The sequence below is a fragment of the Adiantum capillus-veneris genome, chromosome 5 (assembly GCF_014529385.1).
Source record: "Adiantum capillus-veneris isolate H3 chromosome 5, ASM1452938v2, whole genome shotgun sequence".
Lineage (NCBI taxonomy): Eukaryota > Viridiplantae > Streptophyta > Polypodiopsida > Polypodiales > Pteridaceae > Adiantum > Adiantum capillus-veneris.
Genome location: NC_140935.1, coordinates 41,690,347 through 41,711,717, shown reverse-complemented (window position 1 = coordinate 41,711,717; position 21,371 = coordinate 41,690,347). Strand labels below are relative to the sequence as shown.

Sequence of the window (21,371 nt, the reverse complement as noted above, 5' to 3'; positions counted from 1 at the left end):
TCAGGATGGTTATAATGATGCATGGCAGACTATGTGTCATTAGGCCATTGCGACGTAAGGTTATGGTAGAAAGTCATGTCCCACTGTATGCAAGGCATCATGGTATTGATTCAATAGTGAAAGCGCTTGAGACATTCTTTTATTGACCTACTTTGAGGAGAGATGTGGGTGAGCATGCATAACTTGCCAAAAGGTCAAGTTTGATAGGCAAAAGGGTGTACAACCACTGCCTATTCCAGATAAGCCATGGAAAAGTATTGCTATAGATGTTATCTTTGATCTTCCAAGACCGCAGACAAGGAAAGATGGTATATGGACCATTATTTGCATGTTTAGCAAACAAGCCCATTTTATTCCTGTCAAGAAGAAGAAAATATTTAATGAGATGGCACGATTGTTCATGTACAATGTATTTAAGTACCATGGTATGCCACAGTCAATTGTTAGTGATCATGATCCTCGCATGAAAAGTGTCAGTTGCAACGGAAGTGAATGTTGCTATTGCTCAAGATGAGTGCTCCGAACTGTGCTCAAGGGTTCCTTTTACTCACGGAAGGGAGAGCCTTCCATTCCTTTAGAGAGAGAGTGCAATGATCACAAACAAAGTGAATGCTACTGTGAATGAAAGTGCTCAGAGAGAGAGAGAGAGAGAGAGAGAGAGAGAGAGAGAGAGAGAGAGAGAAATGAAATGTTATATTAACGTCTTCAAAAGGCCAAAATGACCTATGAGACCAATCAGTTACAAAATAGTGAATCTAATACCATGTCTGGGTACAAAAGAACTAGAAGTGGAACAAAATACTACTACTACTACTACTACAATCTAAAACTACGTGGGTGTAGTAGCTGATACAATAGGTACCCGGTAAACTGGATGTAACAGTGTGTGAAACAAAGATGGAAGAAATGGTGAGGATCCATCCTCATCTGCACTCTGGATGTCGAGAGAGTATGGCTCGAATCTTCTGTTGTAGTCTCCGTCGATGCTGTGTAGCTCCTCTCCTCAGTCGCGGTCGTCTGTATCTCTGTAGCTCCAATGCTCGGTCGATGAGAGTGCCAGTAGTGGTCGAATGAGTGTGGGATGAGCTCTGCAGTGGTGGCTGCTCCTCTGGCTGTCCCATATCTAGTGAAAAGAAATCTGTAATGTGTCTCTGGGACTGCCTCTCTCTAGCTCTCCCCAATAAAGTGTCTCTACACCTGTGTAACTCAAGTAGATATAGTCCAAGACATCTCTGATCCTCATAACTCATGACCCTAGATAGAGGACCAAAACCCTCTCTGAATAAGCAGTGGAAACGCCCCCGTATCTCATAGAACACTGTGCAATGACATATGTAGTCCAACTCTGTCTCTGGCTCTCTCTTGCATAATCGGCATATCCTGCTGTCTGCTGGTATCCCTCTGAATCTACCAGTCTCAATCTCGAGCTGATGTGAGGATGTGCGTATCTGACCAATGGCACAACGCAAACCATGAGACATGTGTGTCCATGTAGCTGGGTCGAATCACAAACCCATCTCCTGTGAGGTGGAGAAGATGCTCTCTATAGAAAGCCATCTTCGTGCTCAACTCCTGAGGCGGCTCTATCCATGTCCTCCTGGTGTCGAGTTGGATCAGGTCCTGACGAATGAGTCTAGTGATCTCCACCCGTGTAAGAGACAGCGAGGGTGCCTGAAGAGAATACTGGAAAGGGGGCAACCTGTCCATGGTGAAGCCATGCGTCTGAAACCATGAAGTCATCTGTGCATACCAGCATGAAGTGTCCCCCTGTAGAGCTAACTGTCTGGAAGACTCAAGGGCCAGTCTAGCATATCTGTCTCTAGTAGTATCCCATAGGCTGTGCACAAAGGACACTGATCTGGTAAGCGCCTCAATCTCCATGGGGGGGGCAGCTAGCTTTGCTCGAATGATCGCGTGAGGTACGGAGGCCTTGGCTCTAATCAATCGGGAGATCATAGATACCAAGGGCCTCTCCATACGTCTCCAACCATCCTGGCCTACAGAAGGTCCCCATACCTGTACCCCATACATCATAGCTGAGGCTACTAAAGTATCAAAGAGCCATAACTTTGTCCGAGGTTCCTGGAACTGAACCTGCGAACACATCCTCTCCAAGCCTCCCAAGGTCGCATAAGCTCTGGTCAGTCTAGTCTCTGCTGCTCTCCCCAAAGAAAACCTCGGCCCAATGAAGACTATCCCAAGGTAAGTGTATGCATCTGTATACTCCACAATCTCTTGACCATACGTGAAGGTCGGTGCCGATCTCCTGATCCACTGCGGTGTGGTGTTAAACACCATGACCTTGGTTTTACCAAGGTTTACAGACAATCCACTATCCTCTGCAAAACTGTGTAATGCATCCAACTGTCGCTGCATACCCTCTGGTGAGTCAGAGATCAAGACAATATCATCAGCATATAACAACAATGGGATCCACGTCCCTGCCAGCTGGGCACCTCTATCACCCTCTCTGTCAATGTAATCAGACACCTCATCAACATACATACCAAATAGAGTAGGAGACAATGGGCAACCCTGTTTCACCCCGATAGTGGAGTGAACTAAGTCAGATATCCCCTCTGGGGTGCGTACATGTCCCATCACTGATCTGTATGAAGCCATAATCCCCCAAATCAACACTGTGGGCACCCCCATCTCCTGCAGTCTGCGCATCAGTCGAGCTCTCGGTACCATGTCAAATGCTTTGCGGAAATCCACAAAGCTACAATAAATCCGTCTCCCATGTGACCTGCCCTCCTCAATGATAGCTCTGAGTGTCAGAATATGGTCAAGAGTGGAGAAACCCCTCCTGAAACCTGCCTGTCCCTTTGCCCATACACCCTCACCCTCTGCCCAGTTACTCAACTGCTGCTCAATAATGGATGCATACAATCGTGCCAGTGTGTGTCCAACCATAATAGTGCGGTAATTTCCAGGCTCTGTAGGATCACCTGCCTTGAATATAGGCACAATAGTAGACAACCTCCAAGTCTCAGGTAATCCCTCACACATGGCACGATTGAACAACACTGCAAGAACCTCCATCAGCATATCCCTAGCATGTATAAAGTGCTCCACTACTAGACCGTCATGATCGTAAGCCCTCCTGGTCCTCATCCTGTCAATGGCTCTCTTTACCATCTCAGTGGTAAAGAAGGTGCTCGTAGGTGGACATGGCTCTGTAGGATCTGGAAGGGGATCCTGCCCAGGAACCGTATATAACGATGTCGCATACTGGCCCCACACATCAGGAGAAGTAATCACTGGGGGAGGGGAGTGCTCATGGAAGAGTCGCCATGCCTCGCCTGAGTCTCTACTCAAGAACAACTGATACAAGTCTCGCTCCATCTGGGCCAGGTAAGCTCGTTTCTTCTTTCGCACAAGGCGCCGGAAAGCAATCCACGACTGTCTGTAGGTGATGACTCCTAAATGAAGATCCCTCTGAAGCTGGGCTCTCATCTCTCTGCACTCCTCATCATACCAACTATTCTGGGGCATGCTCCCAGAATGTCGCCTCCGATCCGGTTGAGTGTGTGGGTATGCCTCTGATGCTGCATCATGTAGTGTCTCAGTCAGTAAAGTAGTGCACTCCTCTACTGAGAGGCCTGGAGCAACTGTGCATAGACGATCCCAGATCGCCTCTGTATAAACCGAGTCAGTCTCTGGTGTAAATGTATAACGGGTGTGTGACCTGCCTCCTGATTTCTGGACTGTACTAAACTGAAAAGATACGGACAGTGTCAAGAGAGCATGATCCACTGCTACGCCCACTGGTCTGGCTCCCACTGTGAAATCCTGAATACAAGGAATAAAGCTCGGCTGTGTCATAACATAGTCCACTGTACTGGCCCCATGTCTGTGTGGAAAGCATGTGAAGCCTGCTGCTCCAGGAAACCGCTGTAAGCCATTAAGTATGGCTAGCCCATGTGTAGTCGTCATCTCCGTGAGGTATCTCCCATACTCAGTCTGCTCTCTGTCATGTGAGCATCTGTCAAACCCCAGCTCACCCACATCCAACTCTCTAAGCATCTCATCTGAAGTGTCGTAGAAGACTATCTGACAGTTGCCCGTTCGAGCATTGAAGTCTCCTAGGAGGATGATATCACCATCCCTAGAAAACTCCCATATATCATCATCTAGAATTGAGAAAGGCGACTGCCCTCTGGATACAGCATATACTGACGTACTGGGGGGGAAGTAACATATAGCAATATATAGAAATCGACCTGTGCCAGCTCTCAGCCTCACCCACATGTATCTAGCCTGATCATCTCTCCGTACAATATGTAGTAGTGGCTGTAGCTCCTCCCTAAACAACACCGCTACTCCTCCTGAACCTCTACTCCCATGCTCAGATCTCGTGACTGTTCTGTGGGCTGTCTCCCATTTGTATCCCACCACATGTGGCAACAGTTGGCCAGGGGCCTGGTGAGTCTCTGAAAAGAAAACAATGTCCTTGTCTCTGAAACTGTCCTCAAAGGCACCAACATCCAACCTCATAGACCCATTACAATTCCAAGTCGCCATCCTCAATGTGGTCCCATAGGTCTCGCACCGTCATGTAGAGCGCCGCTCTACAATCACCACCCGACCATCTCTGTAAAAGGCCATCTTCCCCTTCTCCCTTGCCGCTTGAATCTCGGGCATTACTTCTCTCATATGCGCAAGTTGTGAGAGAGTGAGGTCATCGCCTAAGAAAATACCTGTCTTCTTGAGAGTAGGTCTCTTCCTCAAGAATTCCTTCTTCTCTTCCAATGAAGGGAAGCGTAGTATGAGAGCTCTTTTCTTTGAAGATTCTCCGGGGCCCTCACTCTTCTTGCCCACTCTCCATGCCTTTGTTTGTGAAGGCTTGTGACCTCTTTTTCCACATTGTTTATGTCCTTGAGGCCGGTTACCCTCACATGTAGAGCCCGCATCCTCCTTCTTTGTTCCTCTTCGAGGGTCATGTTGATAAGAGTGGGTGTACAAGGAGCTTCCTTACCTTTCCCTTTCTTGGCAACCTCAATCCATTTTTCGGCCTCCTCTACTTTCTTTTGCGTTTCGGATATGACCGCGGCCCATGACTTCTTCTCCTCATTGATGTTGTCAATTTCTTCCCTCAAAGAGGGCTGAAATTCCCCCTCTTCAAGCCCATTTTTTGACCGTGTTTCCAACACTTCTTTGTGGAGGTCCAAAATGCTATTCTCCAACGTGGCGATCTTGTTGAGAAGATGATCCTTCTCGTCCTTCCACCTCTTCTCCTTTTCTTCATTTTCTCGGAGGAAAACAGTCTTCGCGTTCCTCCAATCTTCCATCTCTTTTCTCCATGCTTTCATTTCCAATTCAATGATGGAAATTCGTTTGGAGTGAAGCATATATTTGAGTTTGCTTGTTGCCATAGGTGAGGTTGGGGATGACATGAGAGAGAGAGAGAGAGAGAGAGAGAAGAGAGGATTGATGTTTCTAAAGTGCAGAAAATGCAGCAAACCCTAAAACGCAGATCTGTCCAACAACCCCAAAAAAAAAAAAAAAAAAAAAAAGGTCGCAAACCCTAAAATACAGCAGCAAACCCTAAACGAAAGCATGGTAAAGAGAGAGAGAGAGAGAGAGAGAGAGAGAGAGAGAGAGAGAGGCTAACAAAATTCCTCAAATTTTATTTACAAGTCTCGATACAAGGGACCTACAACATAAAAATTCATATATGACTGATGGCTAAAGAGAGAGAGAGAAATGAAATGTAATATTAACGTCTTCAAAAGGCCAAAATGACCTATGAGACCAAAAGGTTACATTTGGTGAATCTAATACCAGGTCTGGGTACAAAAAGTACAAAGAACTGAAAAGAAAATAGTGGGTAGGGGTGGGGTGAAAGCTGATACAAACGGAAGACAAAGGGTGAGCCGATACAATGGAGCTCTCTGACAGTCGAGGCATCATATACATATACATCAGTATCCGGGACGGCTCCTATGTCGCGCCAGTATGGTATGAATCCTCTATTGCAGTCTGCGTCAATATTGAGAGGGCCCTCTCATCCGTGGGCGACAGAACCGCCCCAACTCTATCGCCCGATCAAGCAGTATGCCTCTGGTACCTTTGGTGTTGTTATGCTGTGGGGGCTGCTCGAACTCCTCTGTCTGTGATGACTCAACGAAATCTGTGATCTTCTGCTGTCGCTGGATCTCTCTCATTGTGCCCCTCTTCAAGAGGTCCTCTGTGTTTGCGAATCTCTAGTAAGTATAATCAGAGAGAGAGAGAGAGAGAGAGAGAGAGAGAGAGAGAGAGAGAGAGAGAGAGAGAAGAATGCGACACCAAACGGTTCTCAAACCCTCATCATTGTCGTCGACATCATCGGCAAGTCCATCGCATCTAGACCATTGTACCAGATTTGTGCAATCTATAGCATTCTCTCGCCATAGAGAGGGGGGCCCTTGGAGCAGGTTTAAAACCGTCTAGTGTCGTATTCTTCTCTCTCTCTCTCTCTCTCTCTCTCTCTCTCTCTCTCTCTCTCTCTCTCTGCCATCGCAGGCTGCTGTAGACCTGCCTCCCCTGCCGTTTTACCCACAGCTGCGCCAACTATGCACACTACCATCGCACCTGCAGCTGCATATTGAAGTCTGCTCCATCACGGCAGGCAGCAGCACCCTTGTCCGTCAGCAGTCCAGCAGCTCTGCACCATCCCGATTGTCCAGCCTCCCCATCCAGCCCATCGAACCCCACGCCATTAGCCAATCCAACATGGAGGGGTTGGAGTGACCCTCCCCCCCACCTTCCCCTCCACCCCTTACCTTCCCCCCCTCTCTTCTTCCTTCGCTATTGGAGGTCGCCATGACTTCCATGGAGGACCGACTCAAGAAAATCGAGGCGGGGCTCCATGCCCTTGTGAAGGAGAACAAGACTAAGACGGACTCCACACTCACTCACATCAAGAACAAGCTATTGAAGAAAATGGAAGCAATGGAGAAGACCATCAAAAGCCTCGAGTTAGAGAATGCGAAACTCAAGGAGGAGATCATCTCCTTGAAGGAAGAAGTGGCCGCATCATACTTGAGGGACCAGTGCCTCTGAGAATGGGACTGCACCACTCTGTGTCTTGTCTACAGTGTACTTTCAAGTTCAGTTTATTGTTTTCAATTCAGTTCAACGTTGGGCGACTCACCGGTCACTCGTCATCTCAACGCAAACTACAAGGGATGAGAATTGCAAATCTGGACAGCTTATGTCAGATCCAATGTGGGCCAAAAATCTGCCAGCAAAGAAGGACAATGGCCGAAGGAACTATGGATATGGGGATACGTGGATGGAAAGGATGGGCAGTAAGAGGGCACCTCTTATAGGGCAGGGAAATGGGCTCAATGAAGAGAGCAATGGCTAACAAGGAACGCCAGGCTGAGGGCTGCTAATACATTAAAGAGGCTCCTCCATACCTACCAAATGAGGGTGCAAAGGCTGGGCTAGGGCCTCTTTTATGGTAAGTTCCCCAACCCCGAGTTCCATTATGCCCAAAAAATCCACCTTGGATCCCATAAACTCCTAGTTTTGACCTGTAAATAAATGAATAGCTCTGAATTACTCGCCCAATTGGCAAGAGACCTAGGACATGGGTCGGTCCTTTTTTCTTAAGCTAAATGCCACTTCTGTCGGATGCTTACCACATTGTAATAGCTGTACAAACCATTTCTTTCCTCGCCAGATTGGCATGAGACCTAGGATGTAGGTCGGTCCTTTCTTAAGATAAATGGTGCTTTTGTTGGATGCTCACAACCTTGTAATAGCTGTACAAACCATTTCTGGAAAGATTTTTCTAGAATAACAAAGCCTAAACAAACAGACTCGTCCGAACGTAAAGATCCTGCAAGCACGCTCACAAGATCACCAGTATGAAATCCACCGGGCTCTATAGACGCTCTTTGTCTGTGCAAGGTGTATCGTATCCATGTGGCACCAGCCAATGTACACATGACAGTATAAGTGCCTTTATATAGGCTTGGTATCATTTTAAATATCTACATAAAGTAGATAGGCTTGATATCATTTTGAATAGCTACATAAAGTATCTAGACGTTTCCTAGAGATGAAGCTTGTGGAAAGCGCCAGAAGTTTTGTAGGACATGCCTATGGAGTACTTCACTGGCACCAGATACTCCATTCGCATCTGGCATATTCTATGGCATTTGAAATATTCTGCTAACTGAGAGGTGTTTTCCCCATGGTACATGTGCACTTCTTTCAACACAATCACACCCCTGATACAATGCAGCTTCAATGGTAAAAGTGCATCTACGAAGAACAGTTTAGCACAGTATACTTAGTGTTCTACTTTCGTACACAAGCTTTACATACAGTCTAACAGATAACCTGTAGTATAAAGCGTTAACATGGCTTACCGAATCTATCACTACAGAAAAGCGTAGAGCTTCAGACTTGCCAGACATTCCTACAAGGTAAAAACAAGCGCCACCATTACGAATATCTCAACCAAACCATGAGCTTATGGACTCATATCATGGGTTCACACTATGCTTGCCTGATTGAAGAATGTGAGAGAGCAAAGCATCCAGGTTTCTCAAATCATGACAAACAGGATAATAAGGAGAGTTCTCATTCACATCCTCCAAGAGTTGATGATTACTTAACAATTTCCTCCATCCAAGGGGATCCACAAAACAGTCCACGAAGTGAAACCTGAAAATTTACATGTGAGTACTCAGACAAAAGCAATAGAACTCATGGTTTCAACAAGCTACTACCCTCATTCAAAATCAAGCATATCCTATCCAAATAAGCGATGTACAACTGGTTAGTCCATGTATAGATCAGTACAACAGAATAACTTGCTATTGAAAGTGGAGTAGAGAGACAAACATCGACATGTATCAGGCAATAAAGAATATAAACTGTGTGGAAAGAAACAAACGGGTCAGAGTACAGCAGGTTCAATTTACAGTTTACTTTAAGCATCACCAATGGTTTTGTTTCTTTGTTTCATCAAATATGTCACTAAAACAAAATCAATAAAGAACAACAAGGCTTTTATTGCCTATCCAACTTTCTTTGCAGGAAGAGTGCACCTGAAAGTTCCAATGAAGATTCTTGGGAAACGTTTCAATGAATGATGTTCTTGGGAAATCAGTTTAGTAAACACTTCAGTTTACAGTTTATAAACTCATATTTCTTTGAAGCCTAACCTTTAAACTCTTTTTTAAAGCGTTGGTGGGTTTGTGCACTACTATTAAGGTGTGAAGTTCCAATCAAGCCATGACTTCTCTAGTACTTATTACACATGATTTCCCACCCCTTTTCCCTCAGCACACATAGTTTCTAGCAGTGAATCCGACAGAGAGGAACGTGTTCCACCAACTATCAAACTTCAGGGAAATGATGAGCACTCTAATCCTATCGGAGTGGAGGAAAACAACAGAGATTCCAAGAAGAGCCGACCTCTTTTTGAGGAATCGAGAGAAGACCATGGCCCACTTTTAACAGGAGATCTCAACAAGATGGAGTACCGGCGTCAACTACAGGTCTACACATATGCCAAACGGATGATCAAGTACTTCTAGGACCCAAAATGAGTAAAGTTTCTTAAGAATCACCCGCTTGACAAGGTTCACTCATGATGGCAAGATGTCGTCCTTCACCTCTCAACTCGGCAATGAAAAAGAAAGCAAAGCCGAATGAAGAAAAGCAAAAACTGCACTGACAAGAAGAGTTCAACGACGCTCTTGAAAAAAAAGTCAATCAATTAATGAAGGACTACAAAGCATTCTCGAAAGAAGAGTCCTTCACAAGGATATCCCATCTATCTAGGTCCGAAATCCACTTTCGAGGAGGCTAGTAAATCCAAGACGCGTGTTCGTTTCAAGAATGACCCAATTCTCCATCTTCATCCTCATCTTCAGACAACTCAAACAGTTCTTCCAGCGAGGAGGAAAAGAAGCGAAAGAAGAGAGAGACAAAGAAAAGCAAATCGCAGAAGAAGTCCAATAAGCACCGCAAGCGTTCTAGCAGTTCCAAGGAGGACACTTCATCCTCTAACAGTTCAGATACTGATTCCCGCACATTTGGGACTATCTATGGAAAGAAACAGAACCTCCTGATGCTACCAACTTAGTATGATTACCTAGGGAAAAAGAGTAAGAAGACCAAGGAATTTAAGGATAAGGGTCAAATTTTGACACGTTTTCACGCTTCAATGATATCCATCCAGCCCTTGCATACATAGAGCAGTTTGACATCACTTTTTTAGGTCGTCGTTTCTCAGAAGCCTCTAAGGTACGAAAGGCGGTGTCTTTTTTTAAAGGTAATGCACAGACATGGTGGTTGACCATGCTTTTGCCCAAGAAAGTACCTAAGTAGTGGGTCAAATTGAAAAGAATCTTCACTTCAGCATGGTTAACAAAGGATTATGAAGAGGACATCGTCACGACTTCGAATCATCGCAGGATAACGAAGGAAGACACTTTGGTTGCTTATTGCCTGAGGATTTGAGATACATTTCTGCCAGTAGCTCCTTTTCGAAAGATCCCCTATAAGGAGCAGATAGAGCGGGTTTATTGTGGTCTTCCGAAAGTATTGCATGAAGCAAAAATCACAAGCCATTCAAAGGCTTATGGCACACGCCAAGGAAGGATTTGGTATGCATTCCCACTCTTTGATCTATCCCTTAGACAAGCCAGTGTTCACTACATCAGGGGAGGACTCTTCCAACAACAATAAGAAGAAGTGCAAGCAACCGAAGAAGAAATTCGCCGGCACAAAACTATCAGTAGAGAAACATACATGTCACGTGCACATCTAACACCATGTGCATGTGGACAAGCTACTTCATGACAAGGGTTCAGTTAGCCTAGCTTAGGAAGTGTTCTGGCACTTTGTCTGTTTGCAGACGTGCATGCCCAAGCACTTAGAGTAGATGCATATCCTCTGGTTGTACACAGCATGATCATCAACATTACCATCAGGAGCATTTTCCAGTGCACAGAACCTATTTTCCCTATTTTAGCCATTTTTCAATTATTATTTTTAAGTGACTTTCGTTGGGAACTGGGTAGGGCAATTGAGCCAAGCAAATATAAAAGGAAACCTAGAGCTAGTGGAATCTGGCAGAAGAGGAAGGAGAGCACAGGCACCAACTTGCAGCAAGCCCTCTAGAAAGCTTCTCAAGCAAGAAACCCCCCCCCCCCCCCCCCCCCCAAGAAACCCTAGCGTTTTCAGCCTTGAAACGTTGGCATTTTCAGCCCTATACTATCAGCGTTTTCAGCAAGCAATTCAGCGATTCAAACCCAGCAAGTTAGCGTTTTTCCAAGCCAGCAAAACCAGCGATTTCAGGCCAGAAAAACAGCGTTTTTCAGCCAGCCAAATCAGCGTTTTTTGACAGCATGAAATCAGCGTTTTCAGCAGTTAGAAAAACAGCCAGCAGATAGTATTTCAGCCATACGTCCTCGCCACTCTCATCGTCGCCGTCGTCTCCAAACTTAGATCCACATTGCATCATAGCCTCACGACTTGCATCTGCATCTTGTACCAGATTTGTGCAATCAATAGCATAGACCTCTCTCGCCATCGAGAGAGGGGCCCTTGGAGGAGGGTTTGACAACTTGTCTGGTGTCGTATTCTTCTCTCTCTATCTCTCAATCTCAGCACCTTCATTCACAATGTTTATCCACTTTGTTTGTGATCACTTGCACTCTCTCATTAAAGGAACCGAAGGCTCTCCCTTCCGTAAGTAAAAGGAACCTTGAGCACAGTTCGGAGCACTCATCTTGAGCAAAGTTCAACATTCACTTTCGTTGCACCTAACATTGGTATCAGAGCTTTGGCAGTGTTCTGTATCACTCAAGGAAAGAACCACAAGAAATTTTTTTGCTTGTTGCGGTCGCACGTAACCCAAGTCCTCTTGGGCGTGTCGATTACTAATCGTGTTTTTGAAGAGTGACAGGAATCCCAAGAAAGAAGGGCTTGTCCAACCTCCCCTTGTTTCTCTTTTCACTCTTTGAGAGCAGACCGTGCACTTAGCGGCCGGCCAATCGACGTGGGGTGGAAAAAAGCAACCTTGGTGTGAGCGCAAGGCCGCCAAGGGGTGCGCCCACGGGAAAGAGAAGAGCTTGGGTAAGAGAAGATCCTTCTCTAACACAGATTGCAAGCGAAGAGAACCTCAAGAACCTCAAGACTCCAGAACCTCAAGACTCAAGAACCCAAGAACCCAAGAGCCACAAGATCCCAAGTTCCTCGTGAACTTAAGAACCCAAGACTTCACTGTATGGTCATTATCCGAAGTAGAATGGATACTTCGCATGGATATGATGAGCATGGCAGTGGCGAAGAAGAATTTTCCCCACCAGGAGGTTTCTCTGACCCTCCCTCTTCCCCATCTACGCCACGGATTGCACCAAATCCTAAAGAGGCTTTGGTCAAGTCAATGATGGACATGATGGCACAGCAAGAAGTGACTCGCGTTGCCGTGGAACGTGAACGCCTAGACAGACAAGCATCCTTGGATCGTGAAGCGCGCTTGGCGGCCGAGGAACGAAAAGAAAGAAAAGTTGAACGAAAGGCAGCTATGGAGCAAGCGCGCTTGGCGGCCGAAGATAGACGAGCGGCCTTGGAGACAAAACGTGAGGTGCAGAGAGACCTATGAATGAAAGAGTTGGTCCGACAGGTTCTCACATCGAAACCCGAGCCGGTCAAAGATGTTGGTGGTTCATCAAGTGGCGCAAGCCGAGATTCGGACTCTAACAACCCAATCACCAAGAAGTTGACTTTCAATAAGTATGATGGTAAGATGAATGCTACTATTATTCATTCTTGGTTGCATCAATTTAATGCTTATTTTGCGACAACTAAGAAGACAAGAAATAGCAAGGTTTTGACGGCAGCTATGTACCTTGCCGGTGATGCCATTAATTGGTATCACGCATGGCAAGAGGCACAATTGACCGCGCACCTAAAGGAAGTCGAGGAAGACGTGCCCCTTTCTTTGAATCGGGCCGACTTCCAAGACAAGCTCAAGGCGCGGTTTATGCCACCCCAGTACCTCGCACGATTTAAGGACGATTGGTGCGGTCTCAAGCAAAATGGTATGCCAGTTATGTCTTCTCTAATCATGTTTTAATCGGATGCGGAGCGCAAAGAGGCATTTCTTTATGGATTGGACGAGTATATCAAGTTTGATGTCGAGGTACTTGATCCAATCGATCTCAACAAGGCGGTAGCGATTGCTCTCGCACAGGAGATGAAGCACAATAAGGGAAAGCCTAAGGAGAACAAGACTTCTCAAGGAACCTCTCAGACTTCTCAGAACCCGCAAAATGGTAAGAATGGTAAGAATGGTAACTCTTCCAGCCAATCTTCCTCTAATCCTTCGGAAAAGAACTCTCAAAATGAATCTAAGGGTAAAGCTAAAACACCTGCAAAACCTAAGCTAACCCAGATGAAAAAGCCGCACAAGGAATTATAGGAGGATACATAACGGCTGAAGAACAAGTGATTTATGCTAAGGAAGGTAAATGTTATCAATGTCACGTCAAGGGTCACATTAAGAAAGCTTGTCCTAAGACAGCTCCACCTAAAGAACCTAAGGCACCAACAACAACCACAAGCACTTTAATGAACCAAACTAAATCTTCTCATGTCTTTGACACACACATTGATGAGTCTCTCATGAAGTGTTATGGTCATGTAAAGGGTCAGCGTTTTATCATATTGTTTGATCCAGGCAGTATGCATGATGTGATTAGTAGCTCTCTCGCCTAGAGGTTAGTCAAAAATCTCCTCTTGAGGTATCTGGCTTCGATTCCGGTATGGACTCTCTCACGAAAGAGTGCCTTGATGTATTGTTTACAGTTCAACAAGATACTTTCTATAGGAAATTTCTCATGTCTCCTCTCTCAGGATGTGATATGCTTTTGGGCATTAGATGGTTTCGTGAACATAACCCTCTCATTGATTGGGAGGACAACACTCTCGTATTAAATGCCAAGAGTGACTCTCCCATGATCATTCGTGCTGAGGGTCTGCATTCTTTGCCTCTCATTTCTCATGTACAAGTAAAGCGTGAATTACAACGAGGAGCACAAGCGACATTCATCTATACTGCTCCAGTTACCCAGAGCATTCAGGCTCGAGACAAGTATTCAGTTTTGTTTACAAAGTTTAAGCATCTCTTTTTGTAGGATGATCTTCCACCCCGTCTCCCACCCGAGCGGCCAGAGGACCATCGCATCGAGCTTACGGAGGGGGCACAGCCTGTAAGTAAGACTCCCTACCGTTTGAACAAGACAGAGAAGGAAGAGTTAGAGCGGCAACTCACGGAGTTGGTGGCTAGAGGATTCATACATCCGAGTGTAAGTCCTTTTATTGCTCCTATTTTGTTTGTCCGCAAGAAAGATGGTTCGTCTCGTTTGTGTGTTGATTACAGGGCATTGAACAAGATGACCGTCAAGAACAAGTTTCCGATGCCTCGCATTGAGTATATCCTCGATAGGCTCAATGGGGCAAAGGTTTTCAGTAAGGTCGATCTTAAGAGTGGATACCATCAGGTACGGGTATTCAAAGGCGACATCTTCAAAACCGCTTTTCGCACAGAGCGAGGGCAATGGGAGTATGTTGTTATGCCTTTTGGATTGACAGGTGCCATGGGTACATTTAATAGTCTCATGGTAGGCCATTTCGGCAATATGATTGGTGTATGTGTGTTCATCTTTCTTGATGATATTCTCATTTTTTTTGCATCGTGGGAACAACATGAAAAAGATGTCGAAAGGGTACTAACACGTTTCGATGAGTGTCAGTTATATGTTGCAGTTAAGAAATCTGAGTTTTTTCTCACTGTAGTTACTTATCTACGTTATATCATTTCTGTAGAAGGCGTCAAGCTCGACCTCGCGAAGGTAGACCAGGTACGTAATTGGGATTTGCCCAAAACTGCATATGATATGCGTTCCTTTCTTGGTTTATGTCAAGCATATAGTTCGCACATAAAGAATTTTGCACGCATTGCCGCACCTATGACTCATGTTTGAAAAGGGTAAAGACTCGTCGTCAACGTCGACTTGCCCGAAGCAGCCATTGAGGCTTTTGCAGCTCTCAAGGTTGCGGTGACAGAAGCACCGTATCTTATTGTCACCAGCATGCGACTACTATCTATCCTTTTTGTTGATTTCTTTCTTATTATTTATTTACTTTCACTTTTTGGAAACACCCCTCGGGAAATCTAACAGCCCTGCATTGCATAGCTAGTGTGGAACTGTTCAGAGGGAGTCTAGGCCTGAGGGCAAGAGAGCACTAATGTTGGACAAGGACTATGGTTAGCCAAAGTGGGGTCATTGACTAGCCAAAGTGGAATCCTTTGCTACAGAGGCTACATTTCAGTTTTGGTTGTGGCTGCAGTGTACAAAGGGGGTCGGATGACCTAGAAAGATACAATGGCAACATCTCCTAAAATTTAGGGAACTGCTATTTTTGGACCTAAAAATGTATTTGCGTCATTACCTCCGGTATGACTAGGGGAACATTTTATAACTCTACCGCAAAGTCAACTGGGCAACCGGTCAGGAGATTTTTAGGCGGCAACCCCGAAACGGGAAATGGCTTGTAAATGTGCGAAGTGGCACAATTCTGTGCACTTTCCTCATGCAAGAGAAGGGGGTGCTGATTTTAGAGAGAAGAAGGGCTCATTTGCAGATTTTGTCACAGGTTAAGAGCTGAGTGCTTCCTTTCCCTCTTATGTACAGTGCGGTGCCAGGAGTGATGCCCTGCACGCTACGCACTGCCCTCTCTCTCCTCTATGGCAGTATATTATGCCCCTCTAGTGGGCTTTTCAATTGACCAATGTACAGTTGTGTGGGTTCATGCACGATTGCCGAGGCAAGAGCCTCTTGCACAGGTACTCGATTAGCTAGCGGCTAATCCCCCACAAGTACAGGTGAATTCGGAGAGGTTTCACGCCAGAAATCTCGTCCGATTCAAAGGGCAAGTAGCCCTACAGGTGCGGGAGCTCGAGGACTTGCTACGGATGCGACCGGCACGCGAAACGGAGCCCGAAACAGTAAATTACAGCCTGCTGTGTATTTTTGAAATTTTAGGGTTTTGGCCCTAAACGGTCCCTAATACCCCCAGGAGGTTCGGGGACGCGAGGGGACCGCTGTACAGGTGATCTGGCGCATTTTCGGGGCTGAAAACAGAGAATTCAGCGTGCTGCAGATTCTCGCCAGGTTTTGCAAAGTGCCCGTATGCATCGGGAAAGTCATTCAATGCGTGGGAATACTGACTGTGAAGGGTCCTAGTACAATTATGCTGCCGAAATCGGGCCAGAACAGTTGAAATTCAGCCAAGTTTGTGCGGGGCAGCTTGTAGGGAACTACAGCGTTTATTCCCTCTTTTAAACAATAAAGAAATACCGAAAGGGGCGCCTAAGTTAGGGGCCAATTTGGTGTCGGTCTACTCATACAGGTGCAATCTAGCAGCCTGTATCCCTCTCCCCTTTGTTGTGTCTTGAAAGTACAGGTAAAGTGGGTGACAAATTAAATGGGTGAAAGCAAATAAGGCTTAAGTCTAAAGTCTACCGCCCTTTTTGAAAGCACAAGCAGGCTTCATGGTTCCATCCCCGGGATTAAATCACTTTTTTCCATAGAAGTGAGCCTTGGTCAGTTTGGGCTTGAAGACACAAGGGATCATAGACCAGACACAGGGAATTGCAATTATGGCTGACAGACCAGATGATGTGACTGAAGAGGTTTCCTCTTCACAGGGTCAACAGACACATGAAGTGGGTGAGTCTTCAAGACCACCACAGACGGATGATGATATATTCAAGACCCAGTTGGCTACTGTTGTGGCTATGTTTACACAAGTAATGCAGAACCCGAGGTGTTTAGCCTTTCTGCAACCTCCCCTTCCATCTCAGCAAGTTGGGTCACTGGATCATATTCAAAAGCCTGTTAAGGCTCGAACACAGTGAGTGGCATAAAATGGTAACCATCTTTTTGCAACATTTGTCAGCCTACTCAACGTCCTCTTCCTCATATGTGTATATATTTTTCTACGCTATTAAGTTATCTAGAGTAAATTCCCCCTCTTCGTTTAACCTTTGTGGCAACACATACATTATACTCTTCCCAAAAATGTCACCTTAGCCATATATTTATATTACCACCCTTTTCTTTTTTGCTTTGTAAATAGAATAAGCATACAATAACCAACTATATACCCCCAAACTTTCTTACCTCTTTTGAATTAGTAGTATAAAAATAATATATCCATCTTCCACCCCATATAGATAAATTCCCATGAAAATCAACTCTCCACTTGTCTTTACCAAAGATTATGGTCCCTCTCTACAAGTCTTCTATGCCTCCTACATAGCGGGCCCAATATCTCTTAAGAATATACATATAGTTTTCTCTCCTTTTAAAAAGACTCCAATTGTATATTCTTTTCACAAGCAAATAATATTGGGCCCTCCTCTATTTGTTTAAGCATCATAGCCTTTTGAACAAGCATGATTCCCCTTGGATGCATACAAGCAAAGGGTCCATACAAGAAGACTTGGAAGCATAAGGTTCCCTAGCATAGTGTGGACCTTCCAAACCGAATTCCTTGGTGCATGGGCGTGAAGAATAGTCCAAATTCATATCAAACATGTTGAGAAGGTCAATTTTTCCTTTTGAAGCATGTCATTCCGAGCTACAGGTTAAAAGTTATGGTCAAAATAGTGTAAATCTGTCAGATTCGCAGCAAAAGGGAACTGTAAATCAAGTAAATCAAGAGGGTGAGATCTTATTTTTCCCCTACTCATCTTCTAGAAGAGCAATGAGTGTTCAAGGTCACTTGCATGTGATGGGACCAACCTAAAGATGCTTTCTAAATGCCAAGACAGACAAGTTGAGATACCCCGCAGGAGCCACCCGTAGGGCCTCATGGTAGGGCCCACCTACATTATGCACCCCTATGGAGCCTTCACGATCTAAAATGATATTTTTGGTGAATAAATAGTTCCTTTTATGTCCAATATTCAATGAGTGGTCAAAGGACACTTAATTAAGTCTAATCACTTACTCTAATTAAGTGTAGCATAATCCCACTCCTACACAACTATAAATAGCCCCCCTTGGAGAGACTCAAGGACACACACCTATATTTTCAACTTCATGTTGTTTTCTTGATCAATAGTAGAGAAAACCCCAACTCTCCCTCTTTCACATCCTCCCTCCTAACCCTCCTCTTTGGAGGAAGTGCAACTCTATTCTCCACTCTTTCCATTCTACAATCTCTTACTCCATCAACCCAATAAATCATTTTTAGCACCTCAATAACTTGTAAATACATCATGATCTCTCTCATGGTTATGTTAATGATCATGAAATCATCTTCAAAACTTTCAAGTGTCGCAATTCGTGATGGTTAGCCAGCGTCTGTCCTCCCCTTAAAAGGTGTGCGAGAAATCAAGTAAGTGTTCTATTCTCAATTTACCATTGGTTTGTTTTCTCCACACTTATTCAATTGGTCTAAAGAAATTTCTCACTCCAACTCTCTTTTGCTTCATTACATATGCATGTGGCTACCTCTCATGGTGATTTTATTTGTGTCACGGCATTGCATAGATGGAGATGAGCTCTCTATGCAAAGTGTGTTAGTTGGATGTAAGTGATTCTCTTGTGTGTTTGAGAGGCAAGTCTTGTGCGCATGATTTTTTTGATGAGTGCTTGAGAGAGGAAGAGTTTGGATGTATTATGGGTATTCTTATGGGGAGAAGGTGAATGCTATTCCACAAATTGCATATTTCATTTTAATGCACGGCATTGGGTTGCATAATCGTTGATGGTGTTCAAGTGTCCAAAGTGTATATAGAGTAAGGGGGTTTTCAAAGTGTGTTGCTTGAGTGGGTGAGTGCAAGTGTTATTTTGATTGGTTTCCTTCTCCACTCCCAAAAGAAGGTGGTGCCCCAAGTAGTGTGCGTACCTCTTTACGAACATTTTGTGAGGGTAGGCCCATTGGTTTGGGTTTAGAGGCCCCATTTCAAAAAGCTCGCCCTCATAAAGTGGTGCCCCCACGGAGGAACATATTTCCAAGTTACCTTCAAATTTTTTAGTAATGAACAATGGAGTTCCCATCTATCCATTTCATTTTGCACAACACATTAGAGTAAATGTTCACATAGATAGAAAAGTCTTTTTCCAGCAACGCATTGTTTTTATGTTTGGTGCAGAAAGACTTAGAGAAATACTGGCATCACCCAATCCAATTATACTTCCAATCATCAATTATGAAACTTCTTTTGATGTTCACATTTTCATTTTGTTTTAAAGGCAGGAAAAAGGAGTGGTGAAGGGGTGCTCAAGGGCCATATGAAGGAACGAGGTCTTCAAACCAACAACGAGGAGTAGCACATGAATCACGATCAAAACAATGAACCTTTTAGGCCTATTGCTCGGCAATCCATTCATATAATCATTGCAACTAAGTTTAGGTTTCAATCTATCATAAGGAGGATATTTGGATCCACTCGCCTCAATGAAATCAATGCTTCAATTAATCCATTTATTCTACCTATGATAAAGTACGAATTAACAATGGATGTGTACATCTTCATTTTAATGTAATCAGATTTATAGTGTCAATAATCTTGTGCGGCCCGTAAGAGAAAAGTTTCTTTAAAAAAAAGAGATTTCAAAAAGTCTAAACAAAATGTCAAGTTCTTTTCCCACGTTCTATGTAAGAAGTCGGGAAGATGCGCAAGAGTTTCTTGACAACTTGGAGATGGCACATCTCATATCCGGGAGAGATGAAGAGGAAGTAAAGCTACGAGCCTTCCCGTTGGTTCTAAAAGCAGAAGCTAAAGCATGGTATGAGACCTTGCAACCCCAAATCAAGTCCAATTGGGAGAGACTGCGAGCAAGCTTCCTCTCCAAGTTCGGGCAAGGTGATACTTCTGAAGGACTATGGAAATGTCTTATTGGACATAAGCAGGTATCACTTGAAGACTATCCCTCTTATGAAGCAACCTTTGTCAATCTATGGGGTAGGTGGGAGGCTACATTAGAAAATCATGGTGGTGCACCTAACTTTCTAAAAAAAGAGAGATTCATGGTTGACTTGTATCCACTTTTAAAGGCTAAAGTAGAGCTAAAATTTCTATCCACCTTCGAAGAAGCACGTGAGGTAGCCATCATCAAGTTTAGAAAACTACACTTCCAAGCACATAGAGCAAGGGGTTTGAATGAAGTGAGTGAGAAGGAGTCTTCACAAACCATGGAAGCACCAATTAGGGCCCCTCTTGCACAATCTTCACAAATAGGAGATAACTCTCAACAAGAGGTTTTACAAAGGCTAACTCAACAGCTTGAGAACCTCACTCTGAATCTAGTACAAGGCCTACCTCAACAACGACAACCAAGAGAAGGGAATCGCAATCAACGAAGACAAGCTCAAGAGTTGCGATGTTGGAATTGCAATGAAATGGGCCATGGCATGTACAATTGTCCACATCCAAGGCGACTTCCGGGAGACATATATCCCCCCAGACCGCCTCCTCTCACTGTGCAGGAAGAACAAGCTCAAGGCCCACAAATCCTTCGTCGACCACCACCACCAGCAAATATACCTCCCGTCCCACATGAGAAGGAAGAAAGAGGAGTCAACATCATCAAGCTAGAAGAGGTAATAGATGAGCATACTCTAAACTTTGATGTTATGCCGGCAGAAAAACGCACAAGAGCACATGATAAGGATGAAGACATGAGAAGTGAAGGAACAAATTCAGCCAGAAGGGACAAGAAGAAGAAGTCAAAGATGGAAGAAGCTGAAAGTAGCAGGAAGAAAAGATCAAGGCGAAGGGAAATTGGTATCAATTACTTCCCATTGGGAAAGGAGCTAGAACCCTACAACATCCTAGAGGATTTACAAACCCAAAAGCCAAACATTTCATGGCCTCAACTTCTACACCTATCAGCCAAAGTAAGAAGGCAATGGCCAACGTTGGTAAGTACAAGAATTCCAAAAAAGAAAGCAAATCTTTCCATTAAGGTTGTGGCCTCAAAGCTACAAAAAGATATAGAACCCATTGTGGATGCTTACATAAGGGGTAAAAAGGTGTCTAATGTATATGTTGATGGTGGAGCTCAAATGTGTGTGATCACGGAAAAATCAATGAACAGGTTAGGGCTTGAAATTACAAAGTCCTCCAATTGTCAAGCTAGGCTAGCCAACAACTCAAGTGTGAAGTGTTTGGGGATCATTGAAAATGTAAAAGTCTTTGTATGTAACATAGATGCACGAGTGGATATGTATGTCATGCCAGCTAAGAGGGAAGCCTATCCCATCATCCTAGGGAGGCCTTGGCTCATTGCTGTGAATGCAGATCAAAAATGGGGAAGTGGTCGTTTGATTCTTAA

General features: G+C 44.6%; 1 protein-coding gene across 1 annotated transcript in view; it reads right to left on the bottom strand.

The window, feature by feature from the left end:
• Window positions 1-21,371, bottom strand: part of LOC147457201 (elongator complex protein) — a 64,181-nt gene that overhangs the window by 12,251 nt on the left and 30,559 nt on the right. The window contains exons 3-4 of the mRNA XM_086512165.1: window positions 8,507-8,664; window positions 8,367-8,416 (exon numbers count right to left, since the gene is read on the bottom strand). Coding sequence (XP_086368291.1) covers window positions 8,367-8,416; window positions 8,507-8,664 — 208 coding nt within the window. The remainder of the gene's footprint in view (window positions 1-8,366; window positions 8,417-8,506; window positions 8,665-21,371) is intronic.